Source organism: Capra hircus, chromosome 5 (assembly GCF_001704415.2).
Source record: "Capra hircus breed San Clemente chromosome 5, ASM170441v1, whole genome shotgun sequence".
Classification (NCBI taxonomy): domain Eukaryota; kingdom Metazoa; phylum Chordata; class Mammalia; order Artiodactyla; family Bovidae; genus Capra; species Capra hircus.
The window spans coordinates 26,870,750-26,896,958 of NC_030812.1; the positions used below are offsets into that span (position 1 = coordinate 26,870,750).

Consider the following 26,209-nt stretch of genomic DNA (forward strand, 5'->3'; position numbering starts at 1 on the left):
TCTCTCTGGACGCCTTTCTCCCCGCTGAACTGACTTCTTCCATCCTGTCCCGTGTGGGCCGTCCCTTCTACAGGACGGCTGAGTACTACTCCGCCGAAACCCAGACAGTTACTCCCCATTGTCCATGGTATGGATCTGAATGGGCGAGATCTGGTTGTTCCTTTATTCTCTGAGCACTGGGACAACTGAGCAACTGGGAAGGTGGGAGTGGGGAGGGGAGGGGGAGGATTGGAAGGGATTCAGGCAGGAGGAGTGGCCTGCTCAGAGTCCGAGAGCATCCGAGGGGCTGAGCTGGGAGCGAGTGCACAGGAGGATCCTGAATCTGGAACTCCTCTGCTTCCCTGCGCTTATCTCTGAGGCTGTGGCTTCTGCCTTCCAGGCAAGGCTGGCTGCCTGGGTAACCAGGGAAGACACAGTTGATGGAGTGGGACGTTTAGCCAGGCCAGGCCAGGAAAGCAGTATTTCCATCTTAGGCCAAAACTGAATTTATTTCAGAGAATGGAAATGACAGTTCAAGAAACAAATAAAACTGGCTACTGGGGTGCAAAGAAATTTGTATAGAAATTCCACATCCAGGCTTGGCAGAGCAATGCAGTCAGTGGCAATTCTTTGATCTCCCAGGAGGCTCTCTGAAGGAGGTGGTATTCGGTCGTTGCTGCTCCATTCTGGGGCAGGATGAAACTTTTACTTGTTGGTATCCTTCTGTGGAAAAGGAGCGGGAAAGGTAGGTGGGGAGACTCAACGCCTGCCCTGCCCAGACTTGACGCCAGGCCAGCTATGGGACAAGTGCTTCACGCCGGATGAAGTCATCATTAATGGATGCTTTCCTTCCTTCCTTTAGCTCGTATTCTTTAAGTGTTTACTTTCTGGCCCTAGGCTAAATGTTGGACTTACACTGGTGAGTGAAATATCATTTCTCATTTTTGTAAGGGCGCCCCCAAACAACCACAAAGTAAACAAATAGCTTTAAGCTGTGATAAGAATATGAAGAGAAGACACTTGGGGCTGCACTGGAGAAAGAGAGGACTTCTGAATGGAGTGGGTGAGGCGGTAAAGGAGAGGGAAGATTCATCGTGATACAGTTTCCCAGCTGGAGCAACTGGGTGGCTAGGGTGATGCCATGTATTGAGGTAGAGGGGTATGTGTGGAGGTGGGATGGGTCTGAGGAGGGGCTTCAGGAGCTCTGCTCTAGGTAAGTTTGAGTTGCTTATGGGACAGCTGAGTGGAAGTCTCCTGACTGCACTTGTGGATTTAGAGGGCAGCCTGTCAGGGCTGGGGACTCCCATTTGGACAGCACTGCAACAGGCCGGTTAGAGTGGTTCCTAAGCCATAGGCACTGAGGAGAGAGAGGAGGCAAGAGAGCCCAGGTGAGCTCCAAGAAAGCCTGGTGTTCGGAATCAGGAAGAGGAGGAGAGAGCCAGGCTATAGAGCCTGGTCCAGGTTTTCTAAAATGCCTCCATCTAGAGGTCAAGGGGCTTCTAAATGGGCTCTAAGGGAAGCCCAGATCGGGCCCAGGCTTCCTGCGGACACCGTCCACTTGTTTCAAGTCTCATATTCAGATGAGGGCTTCTTGCCTTTGCTGCTTCTTTCTGGACTCTAACTTATATCCACAGGGCCTTGTTCATCCTGGGCAGGTGGTTTACAGGAGACCATGGGGGAAATCCATGCAGCTTCTTCTTTTCTTAAAAAAATTTTTTTAAAATTTATTTTTGGCTGCATTGGGTCTTAGTTTTGGCACTCAGACTTCTTTCTAGTTGTGGCATGCAGGCTTAGTTGCTCTAGGCATGTGGGAATCTTAGCTCCCCTACCAGGAATGGAACCCACATCCCCTGCATTGAAAGGTGGATTCTCAACCATTAGACCACCAGGGAAATTGCCCTGCAGCTTCCTTTTTAAAAGAGAAATCCATTTATTTCATTTATCTTTCGGCTGTGCTGGGTCTTTGTTGCTGTGTGCAGGCTTTCTCTAGTTGCGGAGAGCAGGGGCTGCTCTCTCATTGCGGTGTGTGTGCTTCTCACTGGTGGATTCTCTTGTTGTGGAGCATGAGCTGTAGGGCGTGTGGGCTTCAGTAGTTGCTGCGCATGGGCTCAGTAGTTGTGGTGCATGAGCCCAGTTGCCCCTTGGCATGTAGAATCTTCCTGGACCAGGGATCGAACCGGGGTCCCCTGCACAGCAAGGTGGATTCTTTACTGGTCCACCAGGGAAGCCCGCTCCCTCTGCCACCCTGTGCAGCTTCTTAAAGGAGAGAATAACCAGGCGTTGCCTAGCTCAGAGGCGATGGCACCATGGAAAGGGCTATCTCCCTGTTGTGTCATTCACTGTCTCAGAGGAATGGCCAGACAGGTGAGCTTGGTGCCGGGACCTGAGACAGAAGGAGTTAATCCCATACTTGCCTGGATCTCAGCCCAGCCCTGACCATTTCTAATCCAGACTGACAGCACCTCTAGGGAACTTTGCCTGGTTATTATCCCCTTTCTTTCGCCTCAGCATGCACGTCGTTTGTGAAGATCGATGTTGACTTTTCAAGTGCTCTTCAATCCCTGGTCTTGGGCCTGCTTGTACTTGACTCTCCGTTCTTCGAGCATCCAGCCAGTTGGTGCTGTGTCGTTCATTCCATTTCCTGTCTTCTAAGGCATGGTTTCTTGCCCGCAGAGGAACCCACAGAGATTGTTGAATGATGCTGACTTGTGTGCTGGACCCTAAACTGGGATTTGGGGTCATGGGTCAATGATCAAGTATTTATGTTTTTTTATTTTTTATTTTCATTATTTAAAGGGACTTCTCTGTAGCTGAGATGGTAAAGAATCTGCCTGCAATGTGGGAGATCTGGGTTTGATACCTGGGTCTGGAAGATCCCCTGGAGAAGGAAATGGCAACCCACTCCAATATTCTTGCTTGGAAGAGCCTAGCAGGCTAGAATCCATGGGGTTGCAAAGAGCTGGACATGAGTAAATGACTAACATAAACACACACTCATGGATCGATCATCAAGTATTTATTTTTTCATTATTTAAAATTTTTTTAAATTGAAGGATAATTGCTTTAAAGAATTGTGTTGGTTTCTGCCAAACATTAACATGAATCAGCCATAGGTATACATATGTTCCCTCTCTCTTGAACCTCCCTCCCACCTCCCTTGCTCCTCTGTTTTGCTCCATCTCCCTCTTCCTTGGGCGTGGAGAGGTACCACTTCCTGGGAGGACATAGAGGACCCTGGCTGTATCCTCCACCACATTCCCATCACCATCCATTCCTCTCTGCCTAGTCCCCTCATGCCTCAGTTGGAAAGAATGCTCAAGATAGTACCTTCTTGTTCTCAGAGCTTATTGACTCACCCCTTGATGTTAAGGAGACCAAGACATGTTTTTAGATTTCACGTTATTTCCTTCTATCTCCTCGTGGCCTGTGGGCTACGTGCCAGAGAAAGTATCAACAGCGATGGTGACATAGCTATAGAAGGCTCTGTGAAGGAAATCAGGGGATTGCTTCCCATAAGAACCTTTATGTGGACTATCCAGACTTGACTGCTGATGATCAAGTCTGAATATAAAATTTTGGGTACTTGGTCAATCTCTATATGACTCTCCCCTGTTTTGCCTTAGAGTTGGGTGGGGTTTTGTTAGCCAATCATCAGAGATCTCATCTTTTGGGATGTGGGTTGCCCCTTCCCTCTGCCTTCTCAACACCTTAATCCAGGTAACTTCTGCCACCAAGACCAAAAATATGGACCCTTTGTAAGTCTCAGGATGGCTGAAAAAGACTCACTTGAGTTCTGAAAACACTTTACATATTTCATCTATATTTTATCTACACCCCTCCTGTTAGGCAGGAATTTAGTCAAGAGCAATGAGAGGCGACCCCTCTGGCTGAACATCCAACGGGCCACCAAATCCCACCAAGCTATTTACCAACCCCACCCCCAAATGCCCCCATCACCACTCCAAAATAGTCAGGACAGGAAAAATCCCCCACTGGCTGACTGGAGGGACTTTCTCTACTCTGGCACATAAATGCACACCTCACACTGTCATGTACTTAGATAACCTTTGGTAGCCATTTGGCTCATTAAATAATCATAAATATTCTGTGAATACATACATCTAATTATAACAGACTGAATTATGAGAAGTGCACGCACAATAGAGCCTCTTGTCATGTAACCTGCAGCTGTCATTCAAGACTGTCAATCAGCAACTTCTTGGATTATTCACATAACCTTGCCTTAAACACCCTGCACCCCAGCCCTCCAGGACCATTATCTCCCTTGACCCAGCCTGTCTCTCTCTTGAGGTATGCTCTCTTTCCTTGTCTTCAATAAACTCTCTTCTAACGGGTAAGAACTCAGATTCTTCTTTGCGTCCTTACCAAAAACTGAGGCCCATGGGAGGCGGGGACTCCAGACTCTCCTTTACTAACACTCCCAAGCCCTTTTGACCTGCCAGCCCCACAGATGCATATCTCTGCTGTGGTTAAGATCAAGTTCATCACCCCAGCCTTTCCAGCCCAGACAAAGTTGGAAGGCTAGCTATTTCTCCTAGGAAACCACTGACAAAGGTATAGTGGGAGCAATTCATACCTTGGAATCCATGGTGACATCACCAAATGGTGACAGCTTTATCAACCCTGAGAGAAGACGGGGGTTTGAAAGAATGGTTCTGGATGCAATAAAACAGCGATTCTCAGTGGTGGCAATTCCCACCCTCCCTCACCCCCCAGGACATATGACAATGTCTAGTAACATTTTTGGCTGTCATAACTGGAGAAGTGTGTGTGTGCTAAGTCGGTTCAGTTGTGTCCAACTCTGTGTGACTCCTTCGACTGCAGCCTGCCAGGCTCCTTTGTCCATGGGATTCTCCAGGCAAGAATATTGGAGTGGGTTGCCATTTCCTCCTTCAGGGAATCTTCGTGACCCAGGGACTGAATCTGCATCTCTTGTGTCTAACCTGCATTGGCAGGTGGGGTTCTTAATCACTAGTGCCACCTGGGAAGCTAGTGGTAAAGAACCTGGAGGAGGGTTGCTTCTGGTATCTAGAGGGTGAGGCCAGGATGTTACTAAATATCCTACAATGCACAGGACAGGCCCCGTGGCAAAAAATCATCCAACCTGAGATGTCAACAGAGCTGCTATTGAGAAAACTGCAGCCATGCAGAAGGCTACTTCACTGTCCCCTCTCCTTGGGAAAGGAGCCTTGGCTGGAGTCAGTGCAGGCAGCTGAGCTGAACACAGTCCATTCTGAATTTGAAGGAAGTATTTTTTTGTTTTTCTTGAAATAAAATTTATTTGTATGGAGGGGACTTAACTGTGGTTCATTTCTGGCATTTTCCATTTAATATTTTTGGACCAAATTGACTAAAACCACAGAAAGAAAAACTGGATAAATGGGAATTACTCTGGTTTATGTATACAACTTCAAAAAAACCTATCTGCCTTCCATCTATCATACACAGAAACTTTGATGAGTCATCTTTGATTCGTTCTTCAACCTCCAAACCAGTCAAATCCTATTGATCGTACCTCTTAATCTTTTATTTATTTATTTTTTTCTGCCAGTGTCTACTTTTGTTTTTTATATATATATATTTTATTTTTTACTTTACAATACTGTATTGGTTTTGCCATACATTGACATGAATCCACCACAGGTGTACATGAGTTCCCAACTCTGAACCCCCCTCCCATCTCCCTCCCCATAACATCTCTCTGGGTCATCCCAGTGCACCAGCCCCAAGCATCCTATAACCTGTATTGAACCTAGACTAGCGATTCGTTTCTTACATGATAGTGAAGTGCCGGGGTCCAGCCCCAGTGCATCCAGAAAATTTGAAGCAGGAATGGCGTTGGTGAGGAAAAACTTATTTATTTAATTAGAAATATAAAGAGATTAAGAGGAAATAGTATAGTAGGAAAATTTAGTGGAGAAAAGAGGCTGAATAACTTGGTTTATGTGGAGAGCCAATAAAGTTCAGACAAGGAACTTGCACCATCTACATTAGGCCTCCGGCATCCTCTTGAATAGCAGGGGGTGCCCCACCTTGGGCTCCCTCTCTCTTGGATCTTAGAAGCCGGGACAAGTAAGTAGACATGGCGAGCCTCCACGCCCCAGATGGGAATTCAGCCAGAAAATAGAGTAAAGAGGAGACACGGGGGAAACCAGTCCTTCCAATGACTTGCCTAGCCTCTATTGTCTAGAAAGGCCTTTTATACCTTTTTGATTGTACATAGAGATCAATGGGTAATACAAAATTATGCAGCATTAGCAGCCCAGACTCTTATCAAAACCAGGCTTTTCTCTCTGCATACCTAGTTGTATATACAAGTCTTAGGTGATTTACATCATCTTCCGGCCAAAAGGGCCAATTAACATTTTACAGCCTTTTTTCTGATAAGGGTTTGTCAACCAGAACACTTATTTGTGCTGATCTTCCCAAAGTCTGGTGCCACTCTCAGAAAACACTAAATAAAGTTACATTCTTACATAGCAGAGATACAGCAATTTACAACAAGTAGAAGGAGTACAGTGATTTATAACAAAAGAAAAGTAATTAACTCAAAAGTCTAGTGGTGCTAACATCAAAACTATTATATATCTTTTTCTATCCCATTTACATTGATCCTCCTAGGTGCCTAAAAGATAAAGAATATGGAGGCCTTGCAGCAATCATTGAGTCAACAGTGAAATCCTGTCACCAATATGATTTTTAGCTCTTCAGAAAAGGCTCTGTATCTTTAAGATGCTTTAAGCTTTGTGCCTCTCGCAGTTGGAGGGCTGTAAGCAATTCACAAACTGTAAAAAGTCCGGGGGAACATATCAGAGGGAGTTTTAAGCCGAGACATTCTTTTGCAGGAGACTGAAGCCCTGAATTAACTTTTTCCAGAGAGTGTCAGAAGAGTAGGAAAGCACAATACAATAAGGCAGGAGTATTCTGGTTTATTTTGGGGGTAGACGCTCAGGGAAACTCAGGGGGAACTCCTGAGGCCTGACTCGCCTTGCCCATCAGGCCTCTCCGCATGACCTTGTCATGGTGGGGTTCCTCACGCTGGCTCCCGGCAGTGAAGGAAGTATTTTTATTTTAAAATTTTTATTGTGGTATAGTTGATTCACAATGTTGTATTAGTTTCAGGTGCACAGCAAAGTCAATCTGTTATATATGAATGTACACATTTTTAGAAGTTTGTTGGTTTTATATGGGAAATGCATTTTTACCCTGGGCAAGGAGACGGGAAACCAGCCAGGCAGACAGCATAGCCTTATGTAGGTACTTTCAAGACCTAAGCCAATGGCCGGTGAGATGCTTGCTGTTCTGCAACAAGCCTGGCTGTGTTAGGCCTCTGTGCCTCTGGTAATCTGTTCCCCTTGCCAGGAACGCTCACCCCACCTTCAGTTACTGGACCAACCCTTACTTCTCGCCACAGATCATACCAGCATTGCCTCCTGAAAGCTTTCGTGGGTTGCGCACATGGCATTAAATGTTTGGGTTCCTGTCGAACTCTGTTAATCTCTGTTTATCACTTGTCCTGTTCTATTAAACTGACTCATTTCAGTGTCTGTTCTCCGCTAGAATGGAATTTCCTTGGAGGGCGGGATGTGCCGCCTTCATCTCTGGGCCGCTCTTTGCCCAGCACATCCTAGGCGCTGAGAATTTCAGTGAGCTAATGGGCACTTACTCAGCCATTAAAAAGAATACATTTGAATCAGTTCTAATGAGGTGGATGAAACTGGAGCTGATTATACAGAGTGAAGTAAGCCAGAAAGAAAAACACCAATACACTATACTAATACATATATATGGAATTTATAAAGATGGTAATGATAACCCTGTATGCGAGACAGCAAAAGAGACACAGATGTATAGAACGGACTTTTGGACTCTGAGGGAGAGGGAGAGGGTGGGATGATTTGGGAGAATGGCACTGAAACATGTATACTATCATGTAAGAAATGAATCTCCAGTCTATGTTCGTTACAGGATACAGGAAGCTTGGGGCTGGTGCACGGGGATGAGCCAGAGAGATGATATGGGGTGGGAGGTGGGAGCGGGGTTCAGGATTGGGAACTCATGTACACCCGTGGCGGATTCATGTCAATGTATGGCAAAACCAATGCAGTACTGTAAAGTAAAATAAAGTAAAAATAAAAATTAAAAAAAAATAAATAAAAGGAGAGGGCTGGACCGTAAAATGCAACGGCTGTCCTGACATCCTTAACAGAAACAATGCAATTTAAACTACTCACTTTCATTTAGTGCTTACTGGTGTGAGTCATACACCGGACACCTTGTGCAGTCATCTCATGTAATCCTCATCACTGCCAGAGGGGGCAGGCAGTAAATATCCTCACTTCCCAGATGAGGGAAGCGGGGCTCAGAGCGGCAGGGTAACATGCCCATGTTAGTGATGGAAATGGCAGATCTGGGCCCTGAATCCAAAGTCTACACCCATAACCCCTGTGCTATGCTGCTGGATGGGGCTGGCTGACTTCTTTTCAGTCTCCTGGAGGCCCTCTCTTCCACCCAGCTCTGACACGTGCTGCTAACAGCTTACTGGAGTCTTGAGGAGCCAGAAACCAAACCTGAAGTTCTGATATTAGCAGAAGAGGTTCTCTCAGGTGTCTGCTGTGGCCAGGCCCACCTTCAGCTCTGGAGAGTTCCAGTCTCCAGTAGAGGAGTCAGAGAGACTGACTGGGGGAAATACCTGGATAATGATGGGTGTCACTCCTTGATGCCAAAGAGGAATTTGTAAGATTTAAAGCTATTTTCATTAACACAAGTGGCTGCTTTGAGGCATATCTATCCATCATCTTCTATGATGGGTTCTTTAAATGTCAGAGTGGGCTTTCCACTCTGGGATGGTGTCATTTGATTTGTTGAAGCCCACACAGATAAAAGCGATCCATTGATTTATGACAGGCTTTGTAGTTGCATAGTCTGAGTAAAATCCCATCTCACTCAGCTGATTGTCTTGGGACAAGTTAATTAGTTTCATTAAGCTTATGCCCTTATTTGTAAAATATGAATGAAAATTTCAATCTTGCGGAGTTTTTAGGACAGCTAGAAATGATAATTATAAATAATCTAACTCCGTGGCTGGTATATGGCTCGCACTCAATGTTAGCCATTTTTATATACCTTCACAGACAAGTGAAAGAAGTAAGAATTTGAAAGAGGAAATTATTTTCACTGAATTATAGTCCTTCCAACTCTGAGAAGTAAGCAGTACCTCAATTAACATTTACTGATTGATGAACTGCTTTACTGATGAGCCGGAGAAGGCAATGGCACCCCACTCCAGTACTCTTGCCTGGAAAATCCCATGGACGCAGAAGCCTGGTAGGCTGCAGTTCATGGGGTCGCTGAGGGTTGGACATGACTGAGCGACTTCACTTTCACTTTTCACTTTCATGCATTGGAGAAGGAAATGGCAACCCACTGCAGTGTTCTTGCCTGGAGAATCCCAGGGACGGAGGAGCCTGGTGGGCTGCCGTCTATGGGATCGCACAGAGTCGGACACGGCTGACGCGACTTAGCAGCAGTAGCAGTTACTGATGAGCCCCTGTAGTGGGAAACTGGCTTGGCCAGGCATGGAAGAATGACTTTTAGGTGACTCACAAAGATTCTTTGCAATTTTATGCCCAAATGATCAGCCTTCAGTGCCACAAGGACCCTAAGCTAGGCTACCCCTTAGAACTCCTTTCTCCTCTTCAGCCTCCAAACTGACAACTCCCAGGAGGGCTCCATATATGGACATTATCATTGTCATCATCACAAAGGCTGCTGTATGGAGAAATGCCGTGTGTAAGGGCTTTCCATCACACTTTCTATGGTCCTCACTGCAACCTCACAAAGAGGCTGTGCTCACCTCAATTTACAGAAGAGAAAACTGAGGCCAGACTCCCTGGAGTCCATGTAAGTGGAAAGTGGCAAGGCTCGGATTTGAACACAGGTCTAACTTTAAGGCCTCCATGTTTTTCACTCCTCCAAACCGCAAGGAAAAAGAGGGAGCAGTTGCCATTGTTTTGAGTTTCAGAAAATCCAGCACAGGGAAAATCCAAGGGGATGAGGCCCCTTGCCCAGGGTTGCTTCCCTAGGGAGGGTCCCATGGCTTTCAGAAAGACCCAGCAAAATCTGTGGCTGGTGAGAAATAGAGGTTGACAGGAGCATTGGTTCTCACAGACCTTCTCTATTTCCCAGCGTCCCAAAGTGCTTCTCCCTGCTTCTTCATCCCGCAGGCCTTAGTCTGCCAACAGCCTTCTCTCTGTCACTGGGAGCAAGTGCTTCCTCTCCAGGGATGAGGCGAGTCTCCTTGACTTTAAGTCATCATCCCTTGACTGTCCTCTGCGTGCATTCTTTCTTTTCTAAAATTTTTTAAAATTAATTTATTTAATTGAAGGCTGATTATTTTACAATATTGTGGTTTTTGCCATACATTGACATGAATCAGCCATGGGTGTACATGTGTTCCCCATCCTGAACCCCCCTCCCATCTCCCTCCCCATCCCATCCCTCAGGGTCATCCCAGTGGACTGGCCCTGAACACCCTGTTTCATGCACTGAACCTGGACTGGCGATCTATTTCACATATGGTAAGATACATGTTTTGATGCTATTCTCTCAAATCTTCCCACCCTCACTTTCTCCCACAGAGCCCCAAAGTCTGTTCTCTACATCTGTGTCTCTTTTGCTGTCTCGCATATAGGGTCATAGTTACCATCTTTCTAAATTCCATATATATGCATTAGTATACTGTATTGGCGGAGAAGGCAATGGCAACTCACTCCAGTGTTCTTGCCTGGAGAATCCCAGGGGCGGGGGAGCCTGGTGGGCTGACATCTATGGGGTTGCGCAGAGTCGGACACGACTGAAGTGACTTAGCAGCAGCAACAGCAGCAGCAGCATACTGTATTGGTGTTTTTCTTTCTGGCTTACTTCACTCTGTATAACAGGCTCCAGTTTCATCCACCTCATTAGAACTGATTCAAATGTATTCTTTTTAATGGCTGAGTAATACTCCATTGTGTATATGTACCACAGCTTTCTCATCCATTCATCTGCTGATGGACATCTAGGTTGCTTCCATGTCCTGGGTATTGTAAACAGTGCTGTGATGAACACTAGGGTACACGTGTCTCTTTCAATTCTGGTTTCCTTTGTGTGTATGTTCAGCAGTAAGATTGCTGGGTCATAAGGCAGTTCTATTTCCAGTTTTTTAAGGAATCTCCACATTGTTCTCCATAGTGGCTGTACTAGTTTGCATTCCCATGAACAGTGTAAGAGTGTTCCCTTTTCTCTGCACCCTCTCCAGCATTTATTGTTTGTAGACTTTTTGATAGCAGCCATTCTGACTGGTGTGAGATGGAATCTCATTGTGGTTTTGATTCGCATGTCTCTGATAATGAGTGATGTTGAGCATCTTTTCATGTGTTTGTTAGCCATCTGTATGTCTTCTTTGGAGAAATGTCTGTTTAGTTCTTTGCATTCTTACTCATTTTGGATGCCTGGTTGTTTCAGCGCTTCTTTTGAGCATACTCTGGGAGACAGTGGAGGACAGAGGAGCCTGGGATGCTGCAGTCCATGGGGTTGCAAAGAGCTGGACACGACTTAGTGACTGAACAACAAAAGTATATTCAACAGCAAGTTAATAGGGGTGAACATAGAAAGATTTTGTTGCTAGGTTTGTTTGGGGAGCTCCAATTTAGTAAAAGTAAATGATTCTTTGTACAAGAGAGAGGCTTTTAATAGGCAAATAAGCTTTAATAAAAACCCAAGAGAAAGCCAAACAATTTTCATTTCCCAAATTTATTTAACCACAAAACGTTTTAATCAAGGCTAACTTGGGGATAGATTTCTGCCCTAGATAAGTCTTGGGAGAGAATCTAGGACTAGATAAGGATTTAGGGGTGAGTAGAAGAGTATTCTAATCCAGTCTGGAGAGGGAACCAGAATTAGGAAAAATTGTGATTGCTAATAAGGTTTAGTAACAAAAGGATTTAGCTGTACTTAGACTTTCACTTCTTTATCAAGCTTAAGCGGTTAACGGGAGCTAGTTCTATAGAGTAATATATTTTTACTGTTAAGTAAAAATTTACATTTTTACATGTACATTTATTAATGTAAAAAATAGTAATATATTTTTACTGTTAAGTAAAAATTTACATTTTTACATTTACATTTGTTAATGTAAAAAAATTTATATTTGTTAAGTGAAGTTATTTCAGTAGTGCCAAGTTTTTCTTTTAACATGGTAAAAAGGAGAAAATAATAATTCTTAGTCCAGGGCAGCAGATCCAGAATGACTGCTTTTTTTTGAAGAACAAATTAATGATTATCTTGAAAATTGGATCTGAGAATCCATATGTAGAAAAGGGCATGTAAGAATCACCCCTTCATCCTTGTCTCCTAGATGGAGAAGGTTGTCTGCTCACTTTGACCTAGAGGTAATGACTACTGTCTCATGATTCATTCTTCCCCTTACAATTACATTTTAGGAAACTCAAGCATTCTCACTGCAGTTGAGTACCGGAGAACAATTTGGTTAGAGGGAACAACTCTGCTTCTTGAAAACTGACTTATTTTCTAGGTGAGGAAATAAGGATTCAGAGTGTTCTGCCATTTGGCAACCTTACACAGAAGGTTCCAGCAAGTGAGGGATTAGAACTCACACTGTTGGCTGCAGGTAGTTCATTGGAACTGCCCTAGAAGATCAGTGGGAAATAGAGCCCAGGATGCTAATTCTGGATCTTTTCAGCAGCTTTAGTCAACTGCTGAGAAAACAACCCCAACTGGCTAATTTAGGCGGTGGTTGGCAGGCTCAGGGTATGTGGATTGGGGGAATCCAACCCGAAACTGTGCTTCGGTGACCTGCCCATTACCTCTCTCCATTCCTCTTCTGCAGTATCTACCAGGATGGCAGAAATCAGCCATACCTAGGAGGCTGCCACCCACTGCCTCAGCACTGGAGCCAAGGGAGGGGAAGGGAGGCAGAGATACTGATGTTTGTCCTTGTTTGCTTTGAGCTCTCACTTGGGGCTTCAGGTGAGCCTGGCTCAGCTTTGTTCCCAGGGAGGGCATTTCATCTTCTGCTTTTAAAGGAGTTTCAAAGATTATGAACATAGACCTCTCCAAGAGGACTGGCATTCAACTGGTGGATGGAGTAAATGTCTCAGAGAAGAACCTGACACAGATCCCCTTCATGAATTGGCTATGGATGGGTAATGTTGACTTAAAAACCCAGTTTGTTGCTGGACACGATTTAAATCTCAAAACAATCCTGTGAGTGGGGCTCATTTTACATATAAGAAGAATCCTCATTTTACATATAAGAGAGGCTAAAGATTCTAGACTTGGCGACTAAACAACAACGGCAAAGTCAAGTAGCTTGACCAAGGTCATCACGTGGTAAGAGGTAGACAAGAGGTTATTTGAACCCAGGTCTTCTGAAGTCCACGACGACAGGCTTTCTGTTAGACCCCAGTTACCTTATTTTGCGTGGCATTTTGTAACTATCAAGGACTTTCAACTTACATTGTTTCCTGTGAGGCTCATCGCAAACCAATTAGGTTGGAAGGGGTTTGACAGATTAGAACACAAATTTGTGTGTTGAGTCACTGCTCAAGGTCACCCAATCCAAACCAATTCTAGCAGAGGTCTTACTCTCTACTGTCCCAATTTGTTTATCTTACTCTCCACTCACACTCAGCTTCTTTCTCAGAGGTGAAAGTTGTCTTGAGGACAGTTGAGGCCAAACATAAGTTACTCCCTTCCCCATGTTCCCAAGTAGAATATTAGCAATAAGTGAACATAGAGTGCTTACCATGTGTTAAGCACCATACTAAGCATTTCATATTTATTTAACTTGTTTAATGCTCAAGTACCTGCTATTATCATCCCATCTTATAGTTGAGGAAACCAAGACACATAAAAATTAAGTAACTTGTTCAAGGTCAAAGAGATACTGAGCTTCTAACCAAGTGGACTAACTTTAGACAAGAAGCAGAGCAGAGAATTGAGAATTAGCTGCAGCGCACTTAAAATTGCTAAACTTGAGGTTCTTGAGGGTTTTTCAGACCAGTCCTCTGCACCAGCCTGCCTTGTCTGGAGACCATCCCAGAAAGAGAGTGCATGTTGCCAACTTGACCAGCCTTCTGGAGATAGACTCACCACCTATTTCTCGGGCTGTGAGAATCACTCGCTGCTGTTTCTCCCATAGCTTGTGAAGTCCCATATGTAGGTAACAACCTGAGAATTTGTTCTTGCCATGCGTGGTGTGGCTGGGTGTGGAGATGGGTTGGTCCAGGGATGGGAGACGATTGAGTTGTCAAAAGTGAGAGCAGTAATGCATCGGTGGACTCACTCTACTGCCAAGGGTCCTCCGTTCCCCTCCCTCCCTGAGCCCAGAAGGAACACCCATCTTCTAGACCCCTGATCATGAGGATTACCTGAAGGGCTTGTTAAGAATACAGACACCCAAACCCTTCCTCTGAAGATTTACATCCCATAAGGCTGGGTCTAGATTATTTATACACTTAGATACTAGTCATCAGTTAACACACATTCTCGGTGTGCTTACCCTACGGACAGGCTGGAGATTTAGAATGAGCAGGACTCAAGTCCTTCCCTTGACAAGCTCAGGACCCAGAGGGGTCCTGACAAATAAACAGATAAGGATACTCTGAATCAGGGCCATGGTGGGAAAAGCACAGGGTGTGGTGGGAAAACAGGGAGGGGCATCTAACTCAGACCAGGAAGGGGGAGGGGGTCAAAGGCCACCAGATCTGATACAGCATGCACTCTCATTCCAAGATGATGAATGGGGCCTTTGAGCTGACTCCATCAGCCAACTGGTCCCACATTCTGCCCTGCCTTGCTTCTATATCCAGAAATCACCTGCTGCTGGTCTAGGATGGTGGTAGCGGGGCTTGGTCTGAGACTCCTCTCCGTATGCATCTCCTTCTTCTTTGCAAGCTTCACACTTGCTGCATATCTGACTTCATTGCTCCCACAGGTCAGATATTTTATCTTCACTTGTGTTTCCCATGACAGCAGCACCTCTCAGCTCAAGTGACAAGCTGGCTTAAGGGATGATTTGGCAGAGGAGGTGCCAGAGTGGATCCTTGTGGGGTCAGTGCACCTCTCATCCCTCCATCCTCCCCACCCTAAGCCCTCCTCTAGATATTTCTTTGAAGTATCATGGACATGCCATGGAGTGGTGGCACTCTGCAGGCAGGGAGGTACTCAGGTCACCTGGAAAAAGTTGTCTGGTACTCAGCCTGGTGTCACAGAGCTCAGTAGCTCCTGACCCCCTGGTATCAAACCCCCATTCATCCTGCTGGATCAGGTGCTGTTTGAGTTTCCTGAGACCCTTGAGGAAACCCATGGAGGGAGGAGAGCTCCAGTCCTTTGTCAACTGAGGCAAGTTTGGATGATTAAGCCAAGAGAACAAAGTCAGTTTGGTCTGGGGGATTATTTTTGAGGTGTGTTTGCAAAGTGGAAGTAACTTATTGCCTGGGAGACAAACCAAACCCAAGATGACTCTCAGCTAATTGCTTGCCTCTCCGTCTTCCAAGCCAAACTCCTTGGTATATAAAGACCAGTCTCCTCTGTTGTCCCCAGCCTCTGTCTTCATCCCTCTCGCAGCTCCTGCTAAGTGACTGCTAGCTTGGCTTTGAGCTCTCTCACCATGAACAGACAAGTCTGCAAGAAATCCATCCAAGGGCTTCTCCGTCTGCTCTGCTGTGGTCCCCAGCAGCAGCAGCAGCAGGATGAGCTGTGTGGCCTGCTCTGGAGGAGCTGGCGCAGGGGTCTGTGGGTCCCGGGGCAGAGCAGGCGGCTTTGGCAGTCGCAGCCTCTACAACCTGGGTGGCAATAAGAGCATCTCCATCAGCGTGGCTGGCTCCTGGGCTGGTGGCTTTGGGGGAGGGCGCAGCAGCTGCATCAGTGGCTGTGGAGGTGGTTGTGGAGGTGGTTATGTAGGTGGTTATGGAGGTGGCATTTGTGGAGTCAGAGGAATGGGCAGTGGTTATGGGGGGGGGTTGGTGGCTTTGGAGGGACTAGTAGCTTTGGTGGGCCTGGTAGCTATGGCTCTAGTGTCTGCCCTGGGGGAATCCAGGAAGTGACCATCAACCAGAGCCTCCTGCAGCCCCTCAATGTGGAGATCGACCCCCAGATTGGGCAAGTAAAGGCCCAGGAGAGGGAGCAGATCAAGACCCTCAACGACAAGTTCGCCTCTTTCATTGACAAGGTGAGGGCAAAGCCCAGAGGTGTCCTGGAGGGGTTGGGCTGCCCAGGGGGATGGTATAGGAAGATGCCCACGGGACCTGCCAGGCTTAGAGGCAGGGGGTCCAGCTTCGTGCTGGTTCTACCTTGGCCCCTACAGGACAGTCGGTATGCCTCTCTTGCTCTGCAGGCCCTGTCTTCCCAGCTGTGAAATGGGAGAAGGATTTCATCTCCTGATTTTCTTCTTGGGACAGGGCCCAGGAAAGTGAAGTGAGAGTCTAGGAATGCTCTTAGCTCTTTTTAAGAAAGGGACATTAACCATGAAATTGTTATAGCTAACTTTCAGTGACTCTTGAGGAGCAATTGCTTGGTAATCCAAACGAGCTGACGACCAAACCTGTATTAGGAGGAATCTCAGGACGGCCTCTCAGTGATGAGTAGCGGCAATTGACTTACCTTCTAGATGATGCTATGCTTTAGCCACATTACACCAAGCTGTCCACACTCGGGCAGGGAAAGGTGTGCTGGGTGTGAAGTTAAACTGAAGTTAGCTGTGAGCTGAGTAACTGAAAGGGGAAACAGTTAAGGAGAATAAGAAAAATTTAGCACAAGTTAAGCCTTGTTGACTATTTTCCCTGCTTGAAGGGAGGTAAAAAAGCTTTCCTTTAAAAGATGATGAGGGCTTTGTGCAGGCCTCCTTTAGGTGTATGCTGAAGGATTCCAACAGACTTGATGAGGGCTGGGTTTGTCTCTTAGTTTAGACACTTAGTAGCCACCTCACTCTAGGCAACTTATTTAAGCACCTGGAGCCTCAGTTTCCTTATCTACAAAAGGGGGATAACACTTATAGGTAGTTGTATGGGAGGATTAAGTGAGTTAGACTATGTGAAAACAGCATTCAGGTAGCACTCAATGTATCTCTTCCTCCTTTTCTAAACCCTCATCCTTCTCAAATTCCTGAAAAAACAGAGGCTCTTGCAGATTGGACAACCGGGTTGAGTTTCCACATATGGAACCCTTTGGGTTGGATGGCCCCACCTGCCCAACTCAAGAAGCTGACTCTTTCTGTACCTCCCCTGCCGCAGGTGCGGTTCCTGGAACAGCAGAGCAAGGTCCTGGAAACCAAGTGGGACCTGCTCCAGCAGCGGACCGCGGGCTTGGGCTCCAGCTTGGGCTCCAGAGTCCTGGAGCCTTTATTTGAAAGCTACATCAACTGCCTGCGCAGGCAGCTGGATTCGGCTCTGGCGGAGAAGGGGAATCTGGAAGGAGAGCTAAGGAACATGCAGGACTTGGTGGAAGACTTCAGAAAGAAGTGAGGGCCCCAGCTCGGGAGTTTCCCCTCCTGGGGGATTAGCAGGGAGGTGCGGTCCCAACTGAGGATTTTTAACTGTTCCTGACTGTACCTTCAGTCAGGACTTGTGGATGGATTTATCGAGTATGTGAGAGGGTGAGGACTGAGACTTCCAAGTGGCTGATGATGCCAGATTTGTCAGTCTCCAGGCAGGGCCCTTCTACATCAGCCCAGATGGACAAGAGAGTCCTCCCAGAGTTCAAAGTCCTTTAGACTGGAGGGCCCTCCACAATTTATTGTACCAAGGCAGCACCGTGGTACAATGCAAATTCACCTGCTCTGGTCCTAGATTGTGAAGCGGTGGGTGGGGCAGGTCCCGGGTTCCGGCCAGACTGCTGTAAAGCGCTCTTCCAATGTGTCCAGCCCAGTCCCATTTCTGCAGCTTCAGTCAGCCCCTTCTCGCATGTCTGCAATTATGGCTGACATCCTCTGAGGCCTGCAAGAGGTAAACGGGCCTCTCAAGATGGGAAGGGGGCTCCAGACATCCCCCGGGGTCAGGACCTGCAAGAAGGGGAAAGCCTGTTCTGGGGAGGCCCCATTCCACTCCATGCGCACAAGCTTGTGGGCACCTGCTCAGATTAATGAAAAGAGAAACAGAGAGAACAGAGGTTGAAACAGCCAGCCTGAGCAAATACTTCTCTGGGCTTATCTGCCCACGTGTTTCGTGGTGTGTCTAGAGCTGGGCTCCTCGAAGTCTTCCCCTCCCCTGCCTGACACTCCTTGGCGTGTCACTCAGACCTAGAGAGAGGTGATTGAGGCAGTGGCCTGAGCTCTAAAAGGCCTCTAGGCAGGACTGGCTACATCAGTTTGGGGGTTCAGTGTGAAATGAAAACTCAGGGCCCTTGTCAAAAAATTATTAAGAATTTCAAGATTGGGTCAACAGAGCTTTAAACCAAGCATAACGACCTTCTGAACCCAGGGCTCTGTGTAACTGTGTGGGTTGCACACCCTTGAAGCTGGTCCTATTCCCTGGTGAGGAGATTGTGCCTGAGTTCTTAGGAGTCTCTTTTTCTTTTTTTTTTTTTCCAACTTCTGAAATGTCAATGTCCAAATGTGTGGCTCTTTATGTCCCAGGTATGAAGATGAGATCAACAAGTGTACTGTTGCAGAGAATGAGTTTGTGGGGCTCAAGAAGGTGAGGAATCTGGGACAATGGGGACCTTGGCTCCCTTTCTGAGAGTGGGTACCCCTGGAGGGAGAGCAGAGCCAACTTCTCTGGGGCCCTGTGACGCTATGCTCTGTGGGCTGTTTACACCTTTTCTTGCATTTTTGTGGAATGAGGAGTTTGATGAAGGCAGCTGCTCTGAGTATGTTGCTGGTGGGGACGACATCTTATAATGTGACCAATGAGCTGATTGGTGATGTGAAATAATAATGCAGGCTTTATCTATAGCATTGAATCAAGGTTTTCAGCCTCCCCGGATATTATTAATAAAAACAATCAGATACCACAAATACTGGTAGCTTGTGTCAGCCAGTCATTGTAAAGATGAGGCTGTGAGAAGAATGCCTTCTTTTCTCTTCAAGAGGCTGGGTTTTGGTCCTACCTAACCAAAGTCACATATCGGATAAATGTGATTTTGCTACCCTTACTGTGTACCTGGCTGATAGGGTTTATGTTTTGTCAAAGCCTTGGGATTTGATTGGCCAAGGCGATTAAAAAGAAGAAAACCACTTTTTCTTTTTTTCAAAAAAGAGAAGTCATAATTAGAGAGAGGAATGGGGGAGGGGCAAAGAAGAACGATGAAGACTCAGAACAGTGCTCTGGGTGGAGGGGGAGCAGACAGTCACATCTTTTGGGTTTCTGACTCCCCTCCTCCCTTCCTTTTGTTCAGGACATGGATGCAGCCTTCATGAACAAGGTGGAGCTTCAGGCCAAGGTGGATGGTCTGACAGATGAAATCAACTTCCTGAGGACCCTCTATGAGACGGTGATTCCTTGGTCGAGCCCCAGAGCCTTCTTAGCCGCATCTTTCCAAGCATGCTTCCCAAGTGTGACATCAGGGGACAGTCACGTGGCAGGATGGGGCTTCCTTGGTGGCTCAGTGGTAAAGAATCTGCCTGCCATGCAGGAGATGCGGGTTTGATACCCGGGTAGGGTAGATCCCCTGGAGGAGGGCATGGCAACCCACTCTGGTATTCTTGCCTGGAGAATCCCATGGACAGAGGAGCCTGGTGGGCTGCAGTCCATGCAGCCACAAAGAGTCGGATGCAACTGAACGACGGAGCACAGGCACGCACACGGCAGGACACTCACAAACCCAGCAGTGGCGCTCAGCTCTCAGCTCTGCTCCTCCCAGGCAATGCCAGCTTAACTCCTCACAGTCGCCTAGACCTGGCTCACAGGGCCAGGGTCCCTCTCTGTCCCCTACTTGCCCTCTGTAGTTGGCTCTAACCCTCTGGCTCCTAACCCAGTACCTAACCCAGCTCTTCCAGAGGACCCCTCCTTACTGAAGTCCCCTGGAAACCCACCCAGTAGGGTTCACTGACTGATACTTGCAGGCTGACAGTCTTATACAGGTGTTGTTCCTTTTTCCTTTTGTTTTGTTGTCTGGTATCCTTTAGGCTGTAGCTGGGCCTGAAATGCAAGCTGATATTTCTAACTCTCCCACTCTTGGCCCCTATTGTGGGGGTAGAAGACTCTTCTTTATTCTCAGCATCTCTTGAGGTGAGGAGATGGTGAAAGTGAGCTTCATGTTTCCCATAGGAACTGACCCAGATGCAGAATCACCTTCATGACATGTCTGTGGTCCTGTCCATGAACAACAATCGCTGCCTGGACCTGGACAGCATCATCAATGAGGTCAAGGCCCAGTACAAGGACATCGCGCAGAAGAGCAAGGCCGAGGCCGAGGCCCTGTACAAGCCCAAGGTGGGAGCTCTCCTGTGTTCCCACACTCTAGCTGTAGATCCGCTGACCTCCATCAAAAGCGCTCCAACAGGCTGCAAAGTCGTGATGATGGGTTTCTCTTCTGTCAGCTTGACGAGCTGGAGAACAAGGCCGGCAGGCATGGGGAAGACCTGAAGAGCACCAAGAATGAGATCATGGAGCTCAACTGGATGATCCCGAGGCTGAGGGCTGAGATTGAGAATGTCAAGAAGCAGGTGGGTCTGGGCTGGAGGTCTTCTGGGCCCTGGGGAGGAGAAGTAACAGCTGGGCTTCTGCCACAGGCCTTCTCAGTCCTTTTGTGGTTGCCTATGGGACAGCCTGATCTCTGGGACACTCTGTTCTCCTCGATTCTCCTCCCCAAGGTTGAGGCTCCCTAAGGAGAGATGGTTGTCCATTCTGGTTTGCCCAGCAGCAAATCTTCCAACTGTAAGGGTGGCCTTAAACACTCAGTTCTCAGTAGGATCTTTCCTTAATGAGCTATTTATCACACACTTCACATAACCTTGAAGACTAATTTGTATCACTAGAATGAAGTGATTAGGAAAGACAGTCTTTTAACAATCTTAAAAAGAAAGAACCACTCACCAGACTACTGCCACCTTAACCAGCAAATTGGTGTTCCTTTTCTTGATGAGACATGAGTTAATTTAAAAGGGCCAGAAAAGAATGAACCAACTGTGAAACTGATTTCTGTTTTCTGAGTATGCGCCACTGAATTTCTAAGAAGGGGAGGAAGGGAAAGGGAGGAATTTCTTGGGTGGGTAAGAGACGTTGGAAAGATCAGTTGTTTGCTTTTTGGTCACTAGGCTAAACAGTCTCTCAACTCCCTCTTTGCTAGAATGCCAACCTGCAGAATGCTATTGCTGATGCTGAGCAGCGTGGGGAGCTGGCCCTCAAGGATGCCAATGCCAAGCTCCAAGAACTGCAGGCCGCCCTTCAGCAGGCCAAGGATGACCTGGCCCGGCTGGTGTGTGACTACCAGGAGTTGATGAATATCAGACTGGCCCTGGATGTGGAGATCGCCACCTACTGCAAGCTGCTGGAGAGTGAGGAGTGCAGGTGAGGGGCTGGGGGGGTCATTATCCTCCAGAAGTGAGTCAGAGTGACCTTTGATAGTGAAGAAAGAGAACAAGGTTACAGGGAGAGGACAATAGGTAGGGAATCTCCTGAATGACAGAGTTGAGGATTCAGGCCCCACTCTCTCTCTCTATGTATATATATGTGCGTGTATATAGACAATCAAACTTATCTCACACTTTGATTTACCTTAGACATCAATATTGCATTACATATCTCTGTTGGGCGACAGAGGATAAGATAGTTGGATAGCATCACTGACTCAATGGACATGAGTTTGGGTAAACTCCAGGAGATAGCAAAGGACGGGGAAGCCTGGTGTGCTGCAGTCCATGGGGCTGCAAAGAGTCAGACACGACTGAGCGGCTAAACACCTCTGCTGAGCCTCACTATATGCAGGTGGAAGGGAAAGTCCTTTGGGCTTATAATAAAAGTTATAGTGCTGTCCGCCGGACCTTTCTTGGATGATGACAATGTCCTATACCTGTGCTATCTAATGAGCACTTGAAACCTGGTGAGTGCAGCTGAGTTTTACATTTAATTTAATTTAAATAAAATAGCTTCATGTGGGGAGTGGTTACCATGCCGGGTGGCTCAGTATGGACAGTCCTAGAACACCCGCATCCCTGAGGCTGAGTCTATATGGGAAGGCGGCTGATACAGATATACTCTGGAAAAATAACACAATACCAAGTAGGAGGTAAGGGCTCAGCGAGTGGATGTCAAATGCCAAAGGGGTGTCAAGAATTGAAAGATCCTTCTAATGACTAGCTGCTCCATGAATCCTGTGTTCAGAACCTCTGTCTTCAGGCAGCTCCCAATCTGATGGAGGAAGCAGAACTCACATGTGAGAAGAAAACTTAAGGATTTCTTGCGTCTCTAAGAAAAGGAGTGAGAGTGCAGATGGCGCTGCCTGCATTGGGAACTGTGGGGTGAGGAAGGAGAGAGCGACACCAGTGGGGGCCACACTGGCAAGGCGTGCGGACACGTTCCGTGTCTGCTCAAACATGTGGTCATGCTGCTCCGTGAACGAGAATGAGGCACGGGAAGATGGGGAGAGTGGGCAGGACATTTCCCTCATGTGTTGAGTGTCAGCCCCTCTCACATATTATCCATCTTGAATAACCATTGCTGCCACCACCACCCCAGGAGGGCTCACTGGGGAAGGCTTCCCTGAAGAAGAGTGGTAGGAATACGAAAGCCAGGCCTTTGTGAAGGAGGGGAAGGGCATAGCTAAGGTGGGAAGATGGTCTCAGCAGCGGAGGAGAGGTGAGGATGGGCTAATCAAGGAGGTGTTGAGTGATGAGTAGTGTGTTTGGAAGATAATCTGGGAAATTAATGAAAGATGATGGGAAGATGGAGAGACGGTGATTGGTGGAGCTGCTGGAAGCCTTACTTCCCTGCAGCAGCCTGTTTTCCTGGGGAGATCTGTGTCTGGACTCAGAATAGCCTTTCTTCTTTTGGGAGCTTGACCCCTATGAGGGCAAAAGGGAGGACATGGCTCCCAGGGTTATGAACCCTGAGCTCTTCGGCTAAGGACTCATTGCAGAAATAATCCTCATCTCCTCTTGCTTTTTAGGATGTCTGGAGAGTGTCAGAGCGCTGTGTGCATTTGTAAGTAACCTTTCAGAAACTTTCTCCCTGGAATGCAAAAAGGGCAACTAGAAACATGCTGACTGACATTTGGGTGGGAGAGCCTGGCCCATGCAAGGCAGCCAGGCCACCAAGTGTCCAGGGTCTCAGGCCACACTACTCTGCTCCGAGTGGAACTTGGCCAACTGGCAGGCTAGAGCTGAAGCCCCTGCGGTCCCAGGGCATTCCCTGGGTTGGAGAACCAGAAATTCCTGTGGATACTTCTGGCTCTTATTCCTGGGGAAGGGGACCAGAGGGCCAGGGCTCACTCCTGCTGTTTACCCACTGAGGCCTAAGAGAAGTTGAGTAACTTTCTCTGAGTCACACAGCCAAGCAGGGTTGGGGTACAGGCCCAGGGCTTGAGCCTGAGTCGAGCGCTTGCTCTCCTTAGCGGTGGTCAGCAACGTCACCAGCACAGGCACCAGCCCTGGTGGAGGCCGTGGGGGATTTGGAGGGGTCACTGGTGGCAGTGGCTACAGAGGCGGCGGCGGCAGCAGGAGGGAACAGTGGCAGCTGTGGAGGAGTCAGCGGCGGCAGCGGCGGGTCTCCCAGGCCTGCAGCGACGGGAGCCGTGGCTCGGTGAACCCGAGCAGCGTCCAGAGCTCAGGAAGCGCTGGCTACAAGTCTGGCAGTGGGCGCGGCACAACCATTTGCTTCACTCAGACCACCAGCTCAAACCAGCTTTGCAAATGATCCTTTGGGGGGCCTAGTCTCCACACCCACTGGTTTCCCCTCAGCTTGGGACAGCACTTCTCCCCTCTCTGCTTGACATCAAGAAATGCCAACCCCAACCTTGCTTTTCCTCAAGCTCCCGGGGGAAGCAGTTGAACTTCCTGGCTCCTCCATCCCCAAGGCCTCTCCTAGGCCTGGGAGGTCCAGCTGCTAGCCTGGGATGATGATGCCCCTAGATGTACCCTTGTAAAGGCCCCTGACTTTGGACAGCAGCGCCTCAACCCAGACAAGTGTGGGTCTTCCCAGCCTGGCCTGTTCCCGCCCTGGCACATCTCTCTTGGGAGTTGATGGTCTGAGGCTGGAATGTTTCAGCCCCTGCCTGAGGAGGGCAGTGCAGTGGGGCTGCTGCTAGAGGGTAAATGGTTAAGATCTCCAGACTGTTGGTTCTCAGGGTTCCCGCTCCGCATCTGGACATCACATCCTGACTCACCTCTGGCACCTTAATTCCCTGAGCTGTGGATTCTCTGCTGATGGTTGTTGTACTTTCTTTTCCCAATAAATTGCACTGTATTTCATATTCTGGTATTTGGCTTTCAAAGAGTCACAGAATAAACCAAGGTCCAAGAATAGACAGAAATCAGGTATGGATGGATCTCCTAGGTTAGTAGTAGCTGTAAAGGACACTGCATAGTCTTGGCTTCTCCTCTATCCATTTGATTGTGTTCTCGTGATAGGACTGGTCAAGAGTATTTATGTTGCTTCGGTGGGGACTGCCCACTCCCAAGGAGGCCTTCCCACTCACCCCTTGCCCCCACTGGGCCTCTTAGACCCAGTCTTGGTAAAGGAGTGTTTTGCAGTTCATCAACATAATAGATTCCAGTGGATTGGTTCCCTCCAGGTAAGAGCAAGGTTCCACTCCCAGGGCCTCCCACTCATCCCCCCCACTGGGCCTCTTAGACCCAGTCTTGGTAAAGGAGTGTTTTGCAGTTCATCAACATAATAGATTCCAGTGGGATTTGGTTCCCTCCAGGTAAGAGGCAAGGGTTTCCCTGGTGATTCGGATGCTAAAGAATCAGCCTGCAACGTGGGAGAGCCAGGTTTGATCTCTGGGTCAGGAAGATCCCCTGGTGAAGGGAATGACAATCCACTCCAGTATTCTTGCCTGGAGAGTTCTATGGACAAAGGAATCTCACCCATGGAGTTGCAAAGAGTCAGACACAACTGAAACACTAATACTTTCACTTTCTTTCAGGTAAGAGGCAGAAGTGCTACACTAGTGAGGCTCACACCAGATAGATGTAAAATTACAAGTGGGGAAGATGCGTGTCTACCCTTACACCAACATTTCCCAGTCATTTTCAGAAAGCTGAATCCCAAACCCAGGAAGGATCAGGGTAATAAGAGCCACTGATAGAAACCAGAGACTTGAGAGAGTCTGTGGAGATGGCAATTAGAGTCTCATTCCTTTCCCCACCTGCCAAACCAATCCCTTCTGCAGGCCTTTAAGTGTGATAAAACTCTGGTTTGTAAGTCACTGTAAGTCATGCATTACCACCCAGAAGTGAGATCAGAGCTGGACTAATTTGTCTGATGGTCCAAGGAGATTACCAGGAGATTGCTCAAGGTTCATGTTCTACAGCCTGATCTGATCGCCTATGTTCACCCCAAGTATAGCAGCTCTGGAGAAGGAGATATTTCAAAGTTCCTACACTTGAGAGTTCAGTAAATCGATGCCCATCTTTTTAAGGTCTACAGGCAGGAGGTAGCCCTCTTTCTCATTTATCCCTGGCGCAGCTCTGGGGATTTGGGGAGCAGGGCAGGCCATTCTGGATTACTGCTCTTACTGGCCCTTTAGAGGCATTCCAAGGAACTTCACTAACCTTAGGAAAACACCCCGGATGCTCTGCTCCATGTGTCGCTTAGTTTACTGGGAAGAGTCCTGGATTGAACCAGCTTTTCGCTACACTGGAGCAGCAGGGGTGAGGGTGGCCACCGCAATCTCTCTCTCTCTCTCTTTAAACTTTTGTATTGGGCTTTGTATATTGTATTTTGTATTGGGCTTCCCTGGTGGTGCAGACGTTAAAGCATCTGCCTGCAATGTGGGAGACCTGGGCTTGATCCCTGGGTCAGGAAGATCCCCTGGAGGAGGAAATGGCAACCCACTCCAGTATTCTTGCCTGGAGAATCCCATGGACAGAGGAGCCTGGTGGGCTACAGTCCACGGGTCTCAAAGAGTCGGACACGACTGAGCAACTTCGCTTTCACTTTCACTATAGCCAATTAACAAAACACTGGGAGTTTCAATGAACAGCAAAGGGACTCAGCCGTACATATATGTGTATCCATTCTCCCCCAAACTCCCATCCCATCCAGGCTGC

At 47.6% G+C, this 26,209-nt stretch overlaps 1 protein-coding gene across 1 annotated transcript; it reads left to right on the forward strand.

The window, feature by feature from the left end:
• Positions 15,674 to 23,852, forward strand: LOC102172125 (keratin, type II cytoskeletal 2 oral). The gene is given in 11 exon segments (XM_018049019.1): positions 15,674 to 15,699; positions 15,701 to 16,023; positions 16,026 to 16,234; positions 17,295 to 17,521; positions 18,635 to 18,695; positions 19,396 to 19,491; positions 20,268 to 20,432; positions 20,540 to 20,665; positions 21,289 to 21,509; positions 23,107 to 23,141; positions 23,551 to 23,852. Coding segments are annotated over 11 exon segments (1,791 nt in total).